This window comes from Bombus vancouverensis, chromosome 4, assembly GCF_051014615.1.
Source record: "Bombus vancouverensis nearcticus chromosome 4, iyBomVanc1_principal, whole genome shotgun sequence".
NCBI classification, from domain to species: Eukaryota; Metazoa; Arthropoda; class Insecta; order Hymenoptera; family Apidae; genus Bombus; species Bombus vancouverensis.
This window is the reverse complement of record NC_134914.1, coordinates 14,693,998-14,707,405: the sequence shown is the minus strand read 5'-3', so window position 1 is coordinate 14,707,405 and position 13,408 is coordinate 14,693,998. Positions and strand designations below refer to the sequence as shown.

Sequence of the window (13,408 nt, the reverse complement as noted above, 5' to 3'; positions counted from 1 at the left end):
GAAATACAATTCGAGGCAAAATGTTGACACACTACGCAATACATAATAGTACAATATAAAACAATATACACTGAATAAATATTATACTTCTTTTTTCAAAACCATTTTGATATTATTTATGAGTCTATCAGTTTCTATCAAACAAGGTTTTCTTCAAACATCTAACTGCGAACGTTTGATCGTTTCCTGTCAAATCCCACAGAGTAAAAAGTAAAACACGTGATCTTTCTATTTACGTAAATGTCATGAGCAATCTTGAATCGATTTTATTAGGACATTGTGTATATAAGGTGATAGAAAAGAAGAGGGATCTAAGATTATATAAATATTAGTGTTAGAGTAAATTATTCAAATCCAAACGTATCATTTATTTTCCTTATGTATGACTTATTCTGTACATTAGACGATGTCCAAACTAGATGATTCAAGATCATTTTTTTTGAAATACTAAAAAACTAAATGTTATATTACAGACTTTGAACGATACGGTTCACAAAAATATAACAAAGGAATTCAGTATCACTTACGTAAATAATGAGAGTTTAATGGCAACGTAACATTTACAATGTAAATTACATCTATTTTTCTTTTTTTTTGTAATAAGACCTATTCCTCTATCACTTTCTATGTCTCTTTTTTCTCTCTCACTCGCTCTCTTTTTTTCTCTAGGTACATATACAAAGTACAGTATACGTTTTTCTCCTCTTCCTTAGTCTTCTTTTTTCGCTCAATACATCTGTATGTGACTTACTTTTACACATATGTGGCTTCTTTTTACTGACATTGCTTTACAAGATTTTTACATGATCTTATTTCATTTTTTTTTCTTTCTACACGTTATCGACGCAGTTTATTCCGTTTCTTTTAAATTCCTATGCCGCCCAAGTATATATTGCACTATCGTATCAATGCGCCCTGTCTTTTCTGAGAAACATTAAGGGGGTTACTCAGTGTCTCGAATGAAACTTGAAAAATGATAAAAAAATGCATACTTGAACCTAATGAAAACTTAGAATCTAAGAGTCTAAATGATTGTACATTTTATAAGAATGTTTATATATATGCTTATTACAATGTTCATTAGATGGAAAGATGTCATACTTTACAATGATGTACTTTACAATATTTTCGTTAGAAGAAATTCTTTACATACGTTTAATTTTCAATTCGAGTTACGAAGCAACCCCTTTAAGTTATATTAAATTTGAGATTGTTTCCAGCTTTGAATCAAATTCTTTCAAACTTATTAACAATCTATTTTTAGACGTGTGTATGTAGATATTTATTGCTTATTAATTACTAAGAAATTAGAAAAAAGTAACTTGTATAAAGAGAAGTTAAATTGAAAGTATAATATACATAAAAAAAAGAAACACTTCAATTTAACTATTTTAATTAGTTCATAAGAAATATAAACTATTTCAAATCAAATAAGAGTGATAATTAGTATACAGATTTCAAATACGGGATTATATACATTTTACTATTAGACTTAATGTAATGTGAGAAATTCATGCGAATGAAGTATCTTTTTTATTGTATGTTTCATATATGCAAAAAGTAATTTTCATAATCTATCGGGTTTATTACTTTCCTTGCTCATTTTTGTACTTCAACAAATCTGAAATTACAGTCTAACAGTGATTCACTCACTGACCTACTAAAACTTTCTCTTGGCCTATAAATTGGTACTAATATCATGTTTTAACTTCGAAATATAAACTTCACTTATAAATATCTTAAAAATAAAGGCCTATTAAAGAAATCCTTGAGAATCGCATTATTCTAATTTTAAACCTTTAAATCCTATTTTAATGTAAGTTTAAAAGAATACAGTCGTCTTTTTCCTTATGTTTTTCTTATTTTTCGTTTTTTTCTTTAACACAGACAGGGCCGCTTTTACGACGGTATGAACGCAACTATATGCGAGTATTATGCATTAACAATTCATAAAAAGTTTCTCGCAGATTTCTCGATAAGCGATTAATAGGAAATATGTTTTATTATACACAGTGGACAGACTAGACCAAGTTCAAACGTCTTGTCGTGATAATTGTTCTTAAATTTATATGTACCTCGACAATATTTAATTCGAGCTGCTTCTTTCAAAGCTACTATGATCTTTAACTCTTTCTTTTTCTTTCTGTATTTCTTTTTTTTATTTAAGGAAAGAATTTTCATATTTTAACAATCGTATATTAAGGACCTTTCATAGTTGTTAATAATGAATGATAGTAAAAAACTATAAAATACGGTAGTTCTTTCGATTACAGTCTCCACCATTTTTTGTGTACAGTTTTTGTGTACTAGCGTAATTATACGTTAAACGGCGGTGCAGTTTTCTTCAGAACTTATTACAAACATACGATAAACTTTATACAACATATTATAAATAAGTATAATAAAATTGTTACGCGATATAATTTCGACGTATGATTAAAAACAATATATCAATATTTATAAATTGATTTTATATTTCAGTATTTTTTTCTTTTTTTCTGACTTTTCCGTGCATTATTTTTCACTTCAACACTTTGAATGTAACGAGGTTGTTACAGTTGAAATGCGAAACGAAATAGCGGTTGCTAACGAATCAAAGGAATGTGTTAATTGAAACTGAATCAATGACTGACACAAACGCTTTTTGAGAAGAATATATACCATAACGGTAATCAAACGTTAATAAAATAATTCGCATTTCGCTTAATGCATTTTTTAGTTATTTCGTCGTGTATGTGTCTGTAATAAGCTTACACGGTAAGTTTCGAATGCAAAACTTTCATCAAAAACCCAGTATCTTTGGCTACTTCGGGTATGTTTATTTAAATAATTATAATATAGTGATATTGTATAGCTTGAGTTACAGTACAGGGTGAATTTGAAACATGTAGCATCCCTTTACATCATGTGTTGCCCATTTGATGGAGCATATTGAGGTTGTTGGCTTACCGGATGTCCTGTTGGTCCTGGTGGACCATATGGTCCTGGCATAGTACCAGTTTGAGGTGGATATCTGTTGTATATCATTAAATGCTTCTTTATAAACTTTTTCTTTCTAACGTATATTTTCATTAATCCCTTAAATGACCGATTTATAACAATCATAAATTAATGTGACTTTCTCATATTACACTAACAGAAAGAAGTAATTTTTAGTCACAAAAGGGATTAAATATTGTATTAATCTCTTCTTTATAAAGCTATTAAGACCTATATTATTAAACTATTTACATGTACTATACATATTATCTCTGAATAAATATATTATAAGTGGAATTTTCAAATATCTTATATCACGTGTATATCAACACATACCCTTGATGTGAGTAAGGTACATTGCTTTGCTCTGGCACAGGTGGTCCATGAGGATGTCCTCCTGGTGGGTGCTGATGCGAACCCGCTGGTTGCACGTGGAAATGTTGTGGTAATGTCATGTTTGGCATGCTTGCAGGACCCATGTATTCGTTAGGTGGTATAGTCGCATTATATGGCCCAGGTGGACCACCTCCAACAGGAAAGGAAGTTTGATGAGGTGGAGGTACTCCATTAAATATCTAAGAAATTCAAACATTTCATTTTAACTTAAATAAGAATATCATTTATTGAAAAGAAATTGAAATATATATTAAATTCTTACATGTGGAGGTGGTGGTCCCTGATTTTGAAACTGATAAGGGTTTATGTGAGGTGGCATCTTAGGTAGGGTATAATTTGATGGTGTAGGAGGTGGTGGTTCTCGCATCAATGTATGATACAAATTAAGAGCATCCACCAGATCAGAACTTAACTGAGTTAGCTGTGCATGCCTCCTGTCTACTTTTTCTAAAGCTGCATCTATTAACGGTCCCATAGCAGTAACTTGTTCTAAAATTGTTATAAAATTAATAGTTAATATAAGTAATGATATAAAATAATGTATTGTGGTATTGTAGACAGATTGCCCAAGAAATATCGGGTGAAATACAAATGTTGCGAGAAAGCCTAAGTGCCGACAGGCCGAAAGGATTGGGAAACTTCAATGGGCCAAGCGGCCCATTTAGTTATCTTAGTTATAGCACATTACTATATTTAGTTCACGTTAAATAACCATTGTTTTCTGTTTAATCCATTGTAAATAAATCCATCTATCAATAAACTTATCATATAGGATAATCATTGGAAATCCCAATTTCTAATATTTCTGAATAAATAAATCCTATAGTACAATTTAAGATATAAATACAGTACCTTCCAAATCAAGCATTTCTTGTGGATCCGAATTATCACATTGAGGATCAGCTTCATGTAATAAATGTAAAAGTCTGTCCATCTTTCTTTCATCTATTTCAACTTCAACCACTTCTGGTTCTCTCTTTACAGTTTTTACTTCTACCTCTTCAGCAAACTGAACCATTTTTTTGTTACTGTGTTCTAATTCTATATGTGAATTTATATATAGTACTTATTTTTAACTAACACATGAATAATTTAATATTTCATATCTTACTTGTAAACTGTTCAGGCTCCATAGACAAATCTGCAGTAACAAAGTTAGAGGGAAATAGTCCTTCTCCATTTTGGTTACTGCCTTTCCACCAGTTTGGATCAGAATCATCCAATATGTTAACTAAAATTCAGTTGATAACAATAATTTCATCATTACGCAATAAATTTATTATAGTCACATCTTTTTAGCTGTAATTAAAATATAACTGTTTGAGATTAAATTTTCAAAGAACACAAATCATACTTATTTCGCCTGCAAAAAATGTTAATTCATTATCTTCTGCTGCCTCAAAATCATACAGAGCACGGACCTTCCTGCCTTCGGAGTTGCTGGAGGCACCAAGTGCAGAACTTACATTAGGGTATAAACTGGTGTATTTATTAGATGCTGGTGAGTTATGTGAAGAGGATGCTTGACTATGAGCTTTACTTTCCTTAAGAGAAAGTTCTATGGCTAGAATGGAAAGTAATTAATTTAATTTTGCAATTCTAGGGGAAATGTTATTAAATATTCTTCAACAATTTGAAGGTACCTTTTGCAATGTCTTCCTCTTCTTGTGAATTTGTTACTACATTTGGATCTTTACTTAATACACTTATACGTTTGGGCTAAAAAAAAAAAAAGAAAATGGATATACTAAATACAACAATTATTTGTGGTTATAGTTATTTGATGCATACGAAATAATCTATCAACCTATATAAATAATTCCATATGGTTCAATGGAATAATTATTCTCTTGATGAATGATTGCAGGAAAAACACAGAACGTCAATAAATGATAGTCTTATCTTACTAGTATTTAAATAAAAGACTACATTCAACTTATATGTGAATTCAGATGGAAGGAAACTTACCGTATCTGATGTAGAAGTAAAGTCATGTCCTTCATTTTTAAGTTTATTGTACAAACTTGGAATTAAATTTAACTGAGGATCAGTTTTGAAATCATTTTCAGCCCATTTCTTTAAAAGTACCTTCATTTTTTCAGCAATCTTTGGTTCAGAATGATTAACAAGCTTCCTCAGGTCATTTTCAAATTCTCTTGATGCAATTTCCAGATGAAATGTTTTTCCACAATTGATGACACACACATCTAACAACTAAATCCACATTCAATGAATATCGGTTACACAATGGTTTAAAGTTACATTTTGAAAGATATACTGACTGTTAATGCTTGCATAACGATGTGTGGATCTGGAGAATATAGTCTTTTAACAATCGACCGTAAACATTCCTTTGCATTTTGGGTAGAAGTTCCCACTTTATCACAAATATCCAACATAGTTCCCCATTCTATAGACATATTCTTCTCACTGGTTGCCTTTTCTATTATAAAAAAATTATAAGAAATGCATAAGATATGATAAGGGAAATAGAGTATCAATTTGCATTATTCCATTCCAATCGCAAATTTCCTAATAAAAAGTACTACTGAATATTTAAATTAGGCAATATATATATATATGATAACTTTATTCTTTTTCTTCAATGATTTCCTCAAACATATGAACATCATGGAGTATCAATCTCATATACATGTTTGTACCACAACTTGTACACAACTTCCTAACAAATTGAATAAATAATAAAAGGTGTGAGCTCGTATCAGGCTCGTTTCGCGTTGCAAATTAAAGAGAAATCTGGCTCTGTCCGTGTATGAATTCCAAAAAGAACAGTTAGCATTCAGGAAATTCCTACGATTTGAACGTCTCGAATATTTCTCTACGTGATTTATGCTTTTATCAGAATGAACGAGCATTTTCGTAGACGTGACGGGAGTAATCGGTCAAGGCGATACAAAAGCGAGGTTGAAGTAATTCGCAAAATCTGATGTCTTAATTAGAGGTCAAATGTCAACAACCGCTTAATGCATCCATCAAACGTGGAATTTTGACGTTGCATAAAAAAAAAAAAAATGAAAAACCAGATCCAACGTATGCACAGAGAAACAATAGATATGAGCTGTCATAGGATTTAAAATTTGTTTCCTAGGGTTAAAGTAGTCTGATGCAGGAACAATCGTGTTATAAGTGAATTAAGGCTAGGGAGAAGTCTGCCACTCACCAACGTCAGCGTCGAAAGGCGAGGAATTCTGGAAAAGACCCATTTTCGACGTGGTTCCTTTAATCGATCTATGTTCGACAGTTACGTCCGTTACGCGCTGTCACGGAATTACGTTACGTTCTTCTCTACGCATCCAGCTGATATTTACTTACAAACACGACACCGAATGACTAATAACATTCTAATCTACCATCGAGGGACATCTTTCTTTCGACCTGCCAAAAAACCTCGATACTATCGAATCATCTCGAGCGTAATGTCAAACGGGAGCGGTTTCGCGTCACGAATTACACGATTAATCGATGAGTTCACCGTACGGCCACGGGGAATTCAGATAAACGATTCATGCTTTGAAGGATTAAATATGTATAGCGATTAAAATTACTGATAATTTGCGCAATTCGTTCCTTTTCGATAAAGACATTGAAATGAACATCGACAATCGATACATCGTAAACTATTGCGTCCTACTATCTGCCATCTGGCGAAGAACTTGTGAAATTAGTTTATGAAAGTATGATTTACCATACGAGTCCCATTACCATTTTCGTGTCACACGCGACCTTATCATTTCAGTACATATAACATTCTGTGTGTAAAATGTATGTACATTCATACTACATGAATTCAGAGACAAGATACATAATAGACGTGACATTGGATATTCGCTGTAGTAGACTAGTGGCAGGGATGAGGTGCAGACGTAGCCAGTGCTTATATAGAAGAAGGTGATCGAATATGACAGAAATTATTACAAAGAAACATTATTTTATTACACACATTATTGAATGCAATTGTATTATCAAAAATTTCAAATAATATGATTCACTGATCGTAGAACACATGGTTAGACTATGAAATAATGAGTTGCGTTTGATTCCATCGCACTTGCTTCCTCTCTTAAATTCATGAACATCATTTGATTCCTCTTCTTCTTTTACAATTCTACTATTTGTCTTGTATTGTGCATATTTTCTGAATATATTCTCTTGATATAGGTATCATGTTTGGCGGTAAGAAATATACCGAAATATACCGAAGATAACCGAAGTGCACCGAAGTAAATGATACCGAAGATGATATAAAGTGAAATTGATGTAATTACCGCCATTTTAAAATTTAACTTGCGAGAATAAGTTAGCGCTATTTATAGCGCTAGAGTTATATTTTTTATGTTCATAGCTTATTAAAAAGAATGAGGTAAAGTAAAGCATATTATGAAATTCTAGAAGACACTTGCATCATATTTGAATCTTAAATGACTTTATTATTTATATTTTCAATGAGCCTGGAATATTATAAATTGTGGTTGTAAATTGAAAACCTTTTCACACAGATTTTTCATCGAAAGAAGATCGAAGATTCTGTCAAAAGCTGAGTATGGAAAACTTAAAGAATAGAGAGATGCGCGGTTTATTACGAAACGACATAACGAAAGAGTCTCTAGTTCATTGTGGTTTCACGAACAATTTTTGCATTTGTCCCAGGCTTCCAAACCTTGGGAATAAACTGCATCACATAATTTCTGCATAATACACTGACAATCAGGCTGTCATCATGTTTGTCAAATTACAATGTGCTGTCATTGTGCTTGTTGAAAATCACCTTGACATTATGCAATAACCATGAATTTTGATGGTCTTTATTAGTATTTTGATATCTAGTATCATGAAATTATCATATAACTTTTAATTATATCGATAACTTTCCTACTCTGCATTGTTATTTATAGAAGCTTCCGGGTGCAGTCCTTGTCCTTTTGGTATCGATTGTATATCCAGGTCGTGAAAGCCTCGAAGATTTCTATCTCCATTCAAATGTTTAAATATCACTTTCACTGTTCGATATGATCAAATGATTTATCTACGTTGAATAAAACAAAGCAATGATTAGCATCTGTATGTTTTGTAGTTCTGACGGAATCTGTAATAGAAGCTTCAACGGAAGTGATACGTTGAATCTATTTGAAACATTTGATACTTTCTAAAAGAAACAAAATATAAGAACGGTTTCTATTTGTTTAAAATTGTCAGTGGTTTGAAAAATTTGCTATCATCAATTTATTATTTTATTTATTGCCAAGTTACAGTATATTATCCCCTAAAAATAATTTTTATGTCAAGAGGGATTGTTTTAGGTATCTCGCGATGTTCTTAGAATTCGCAAGAGGAGGAAGAATGCCAGAGGAAGTAGTCTATGAACTTACGTTACGTACATGCTTCCGTTATTAGTTATAAATAACGGGTGAAAGCGCACACGTGTACACGTTTAATTATTGCAGGACAAAAAGCAATTCTGGGGAGCAATTGGTGAAGGAGGATAATCAATAAAGTATTGTTGCGTCTTGACGGTCCCGTAATGGCGGTTATTAAGTTACGGATGAGAAGTAGCAGCTTCCGATGTCGAAGATAAGACGTAAAGTATTATAGAAAAGTGAGAAACGATGTAGACGAGAAATTATACAGTAGAGTGAAATAATTATAACAATTATGTTTGAAAGGCAAGGAAAGATAAAAATTAATAATAGTACTTATACTATATGCATATATTAGTAATAGTCTTATAACAGTTTGTAACAATTCTATGTAGAAATATCGTAGTAGTATAGGAAATATCTACAAGAAGGAGAAATTTATGATAAGCATACTTATGTATTTTTCGTATACATTCTTTATGTATATTTATAATTTTCCTAACTTGTAATTTATGTAAATTTCATGGTGCATCGAGATATTACAATTACACTACGAATACGAGGACAGAAAATTATCTGGACAATTACCCTGTAAGACAAGGGGAAAATTAAGCAGGCAACACGGCAGGCAAAATTGTATTGTTTAAGGTAAATTATGTTACACTGTTTTCTTGCAAACTAGCTACGTCCAGTTGGAAATCTTCCACCTACATTTAACATTGCTTGGTCTTACGAAATGTAAGGTGCTGTGACTTCCATTTTCCGGTTTCTTGCAATGATTTAATTCATAAGACGTCTGTGACAAACGAAACCTGATTCGACAGAAATGTAAGTAATATGAATAATATTTTAACTGTACGATTTATTAAAACTTAGCATTTTCTTTTTATTAGTGAAGCACTTTTATAATTATATGCGAAGTCTATATTAGAGTATTTGGAACCGACAACAAAATTGAATAAGTAATTAGAAAATATTATTCAAATTTAATATGGCCTGAAATTTACGTTCTACGACAAATTCTTAAATTATATTATCAGAGTCACCCGAAATAACATGGAACTTGATTAAGAATTTGACTGACACGGGAAGATGATTATCATAAACAAAATTGTAATATTTCAATATTGTTTTACGTAATCCTAAAGACAAAATTATATCATGTAACCAACTATAGTACTTGAGATTCGGTATGAGCAAACAATACAACGTTACTCTAATAACTGTATAAAGGGGTAACAAGGTTCCTCCTGCGGCGAAGAATCGAAACTACGAGAATATTTTCGTTAAAATTCACTTCCTCTCCCCTTCGTACAGGTGAAACGCTTTTTAATGAGATTCACGGGCATAAAGGAAAGCGTCTTTTCCCATCCGCGATATATCCGTCCACACAATACTTTTTTTCCACGAACCGTCTCGCTCTTCCGAGATGTCTCGTGTCTGATAAACAGTACGAATATTGCGTTCCCTTATGTAATACAGTTCTCTTGATCTTTGTATTGCTGTTTTTCGATAGGGGAATTTCAACAGCGAATCACGATATACAGGTGTACCTGTCTTCTTTTTATCTCATCACGAAGATATATCTTTCAAAGAGTATTACAATCTATAAAACACGTTGATCGACGAAAGTGTGTACTCTGATATTTGAGGAGAAAAACCACAGCTTTCCGGGTGCAATTTCATAATAATATACTGATATTTCATGATTAGAAACGTTTGTCAAGTAAGTATTGTTAAATTTACTTCCGTTTGCTAGAAGTACGTTAAAAATGGTTTGTTTTTTCTTGAAGATTATTGTATGTATAGAGACGCGAAAGAATGAAAAATTGCGATTATAATTTAGGGTATTCTAGGTAACTTGTTCTATGTAGTATCGCGCGAGTTTGATTTTTTATTCTTTGAACCGATGATCGATTCTTTTTATATTACTCGACAATTGTAATTATTTTTGCCTAATAGGAACAGCTTTAGAAGATTGTAAGAGGTGCCTTACTTCATCGATGGAATTGGGAACAAACGGTTGCTTGGATGTTCTGCATGACGAAGAAAGTAATGGTTATACACTATCGTCCATAAGTTTAGGGTCACGCCTGCAATTCTAGCAATATTACTAGTTTACTAGCACGATATAATATCACTTAAATTTGCGAGAAACAGTGTTTTTTAGTTTCTTTTAAAATTCTCTTACATTTCTATTTCAATACTTTACGTCTCAAAAGAGGTACTTGAACAAAGTCTTTTCAAATTGACAATTTAGAAAAAATGAAGCTCCAGAAAAATTTTCTCTTAAAATTAAAAAATTTTAATTTCAAGCTAACTTACTCTTAAAAGTCATATTATAAAAGAATGAAAATTCCTTTTTTGAAATGAAGAAACTAGAAGAAGAAACTTAGGATATAGATGCTTCTTAAAAGTTATCTTTAAATGACTAAATCATAGAAAGTTTTTTTATAAATTCATTTGTCATACATACTAAACAATTTTGCATGAAACGAAGCATTGTACTTCTGGACGATAGTGTACCATAGCCGTACGAAGGAAGAAAGTTCGGCTCGGGCATCATACAAGGAAGAGCATACATCTCGAGCATTGTGATAGTCTGAATCCGCTCATGTTCCTTAAAAGGTAAGAAATGGATCGCAAATAGATGACGCAAGGATTAATTAAAGTCTTGAACAAATAATGTTTTATTTCTATAAAATAGCTAATCGTAAGTTTTATGGTGAAGAAATTTAGAGAAAGGAAATGGAAACATTTTTTGTGCATAGGTAGCATGAAACATCCATCATTTATTTTGCAGTACCTATACGTTTTCTTACATAATCGGTATAGAACACTTTAAACTATTGTCAGTAAAATTGATATAATTTATTTTCGATTAAATTTCTTCCTTCTCTTGTATATCAAATATTAATCGTATGAATTTTAAAAAGTGAATTTTAAAAAAATTTTTTAAAAATACAAAAATGTTTTTGGTAAATTATTAAACGAGGTTCTTATGTAATCTTTGGCAAAACCATAACGAAATTTGGCAGATGTTTACGGAGGTGTTTAACAGAAAGTGATCGAAACTTTCGCTCAATTCTCGAATCTTACGTCACGACAGTGATCAGTCTTACAATAATAACCAATCGGTAACATGTATTATAGCAATCTTTAGTCATAAAAGCGTGTACTTTTTTTATTTTATTTATAATTTTTATTATTCTTTTAATTCAGTTTATCATTTCGTTGCCGATGGTTATCTTCTTTATTAATGTCTTAAAAATATTCTACGATCATGTAAAAATACATAAAACAGATTATTTGCAAATTCTATTTCCACTAGCGATTGGCATGTAATATTTTCTAAGCTAGATTAATTGTTTTCAGTGAATCCTTCTTGTAACAATTTTGCAACAATCTTACAGGAAACAGATAAGCAGATTGAAACTCGTTTTCGATGGTGAGCGGAGAAAGGACGAATGGTGATCGCGTTTTCGTTGCCTCGAGCCATTTGAAAAATATTTTACCGGCTAACTACTTACGTAGTAAAAACTAACCGGAAAAGAGGTATCTGATTCCATTTGATCGATGTGCAAATTTGATTTGTCAGTTCTTTTACTTGGTTTCGAAACAAAGTTACTCCACAACGGTATTCCAACATTTAGGTACGTGTTTCTTCCAGATATAATAAGATAGATATTTTGAAATTTCCAATTTACATAAAACAATAGAAAAATAGTTTTATTTGGAAGAAAGATTTCTTGAGATTTTCTCATAAAATTTGAGTAGCTTCTTCTCTTCCATTTCACCAATGTATCAGACGAGAAGCTTCCTAAAAAAATGGTCTAGAGATCCAGGATAAAAAAGAATATTCATAGTTGAATTAGTAGGAAAATTGAATATATTTTATAAATATAAAAAACGTTCCTTAAGGACTGTTCTAATTAACAATTCGAACGTAGCTAATATTAAAAAAAATTACAACTAGAATTTTCAACTCAATTTACTAAACTTCAACATTTTATTTTATGAGCCTTTCCCCAAAAGGTTTCTCAATTATTATTCGTTAAATCTTCTAGTCCTAATATTGTAATCTTCTCCAAAAAAGTTCCTTAGATTCCAATGTTTTTTCAGTATACGACAGTTGTTCTCTTTCCAGTAGCGCGTTTTAAAAATTAGGAAATCTATTGCGGCGTGCCGGTTCATTTCATTCATAGCACTTCCGCGAGCATTCTACACGACAACTAAAAACGATTTATTATCGGAAGTAAGTGCCGAAATTGTTTGTAAAACGGTACGATGCGCTTTTGCGCGTTCCCCGGAACGTTCGAGCGGAACTGGTACAACTTGATGCTCGTTCGAGCGTTTCCGTTCGTTTCAATGGTGTTAAGTAACTTTCCGACGTATCGATTCGCTTCTTTTGCCTTTCTGTTCAAAAACTGTTCATGTAATCTTTCTTCCAAGCATTTCTCTCGACAAAAGATGTCGATTGATTTGATTGAAAAACCAGCTTGTTATCTTATTACATCTATGCTATTTTCTGTATAATGTTCTTTTTCTGCTCCTTAATGTTTTCTCTCTATTTCTTGGAGTATTAATTTGTCCATTAGAATTAAGAAACTAGAATTAAGAAAACATATTTCTTTATTAAAATCGAATGTTGTTTTGGT

At 31.7% G+C, this 13,408-nt stretch overlaps 1 protein-coding gene across 1 annotated transcript; it reads right to left on the bottom strand.

Moving 5' to 3' along the window:
- Positions 1-523: 523 nt before the first annotated feature.
- Stam (signal transducing adaptor molecule) lies at positions 524-6,985 on the bottom strand. The gene is made up of 10 exons (XM_033350691.2): positions 6,557-6,985; positions 5,658-5,818; positions 5,344-5,589; positions 5,019-5,094; positions 4,730-4,939; positions 4,487-4,606; positions 4,228-4,416; positions 3,638-3,864; positions 3,316-3,554; positions 524-3,013 (listed from the first exon to the last, which is right to left on the bottom strand). The coding sequence occupies exons 1-10, from the start codon at positions 6,597-6,599 to the stop codon at positions 2,899-2,901; spliced, it is 1,626 nt and encodes a 541-aa protein (XP_033206582.1). The 5' UTR covers positions 6,600-6,985; the 3' UTR covers positions 524-2,898.
- Positions 6,986-13,408: the final 6,423 nt, after the last annotated feature.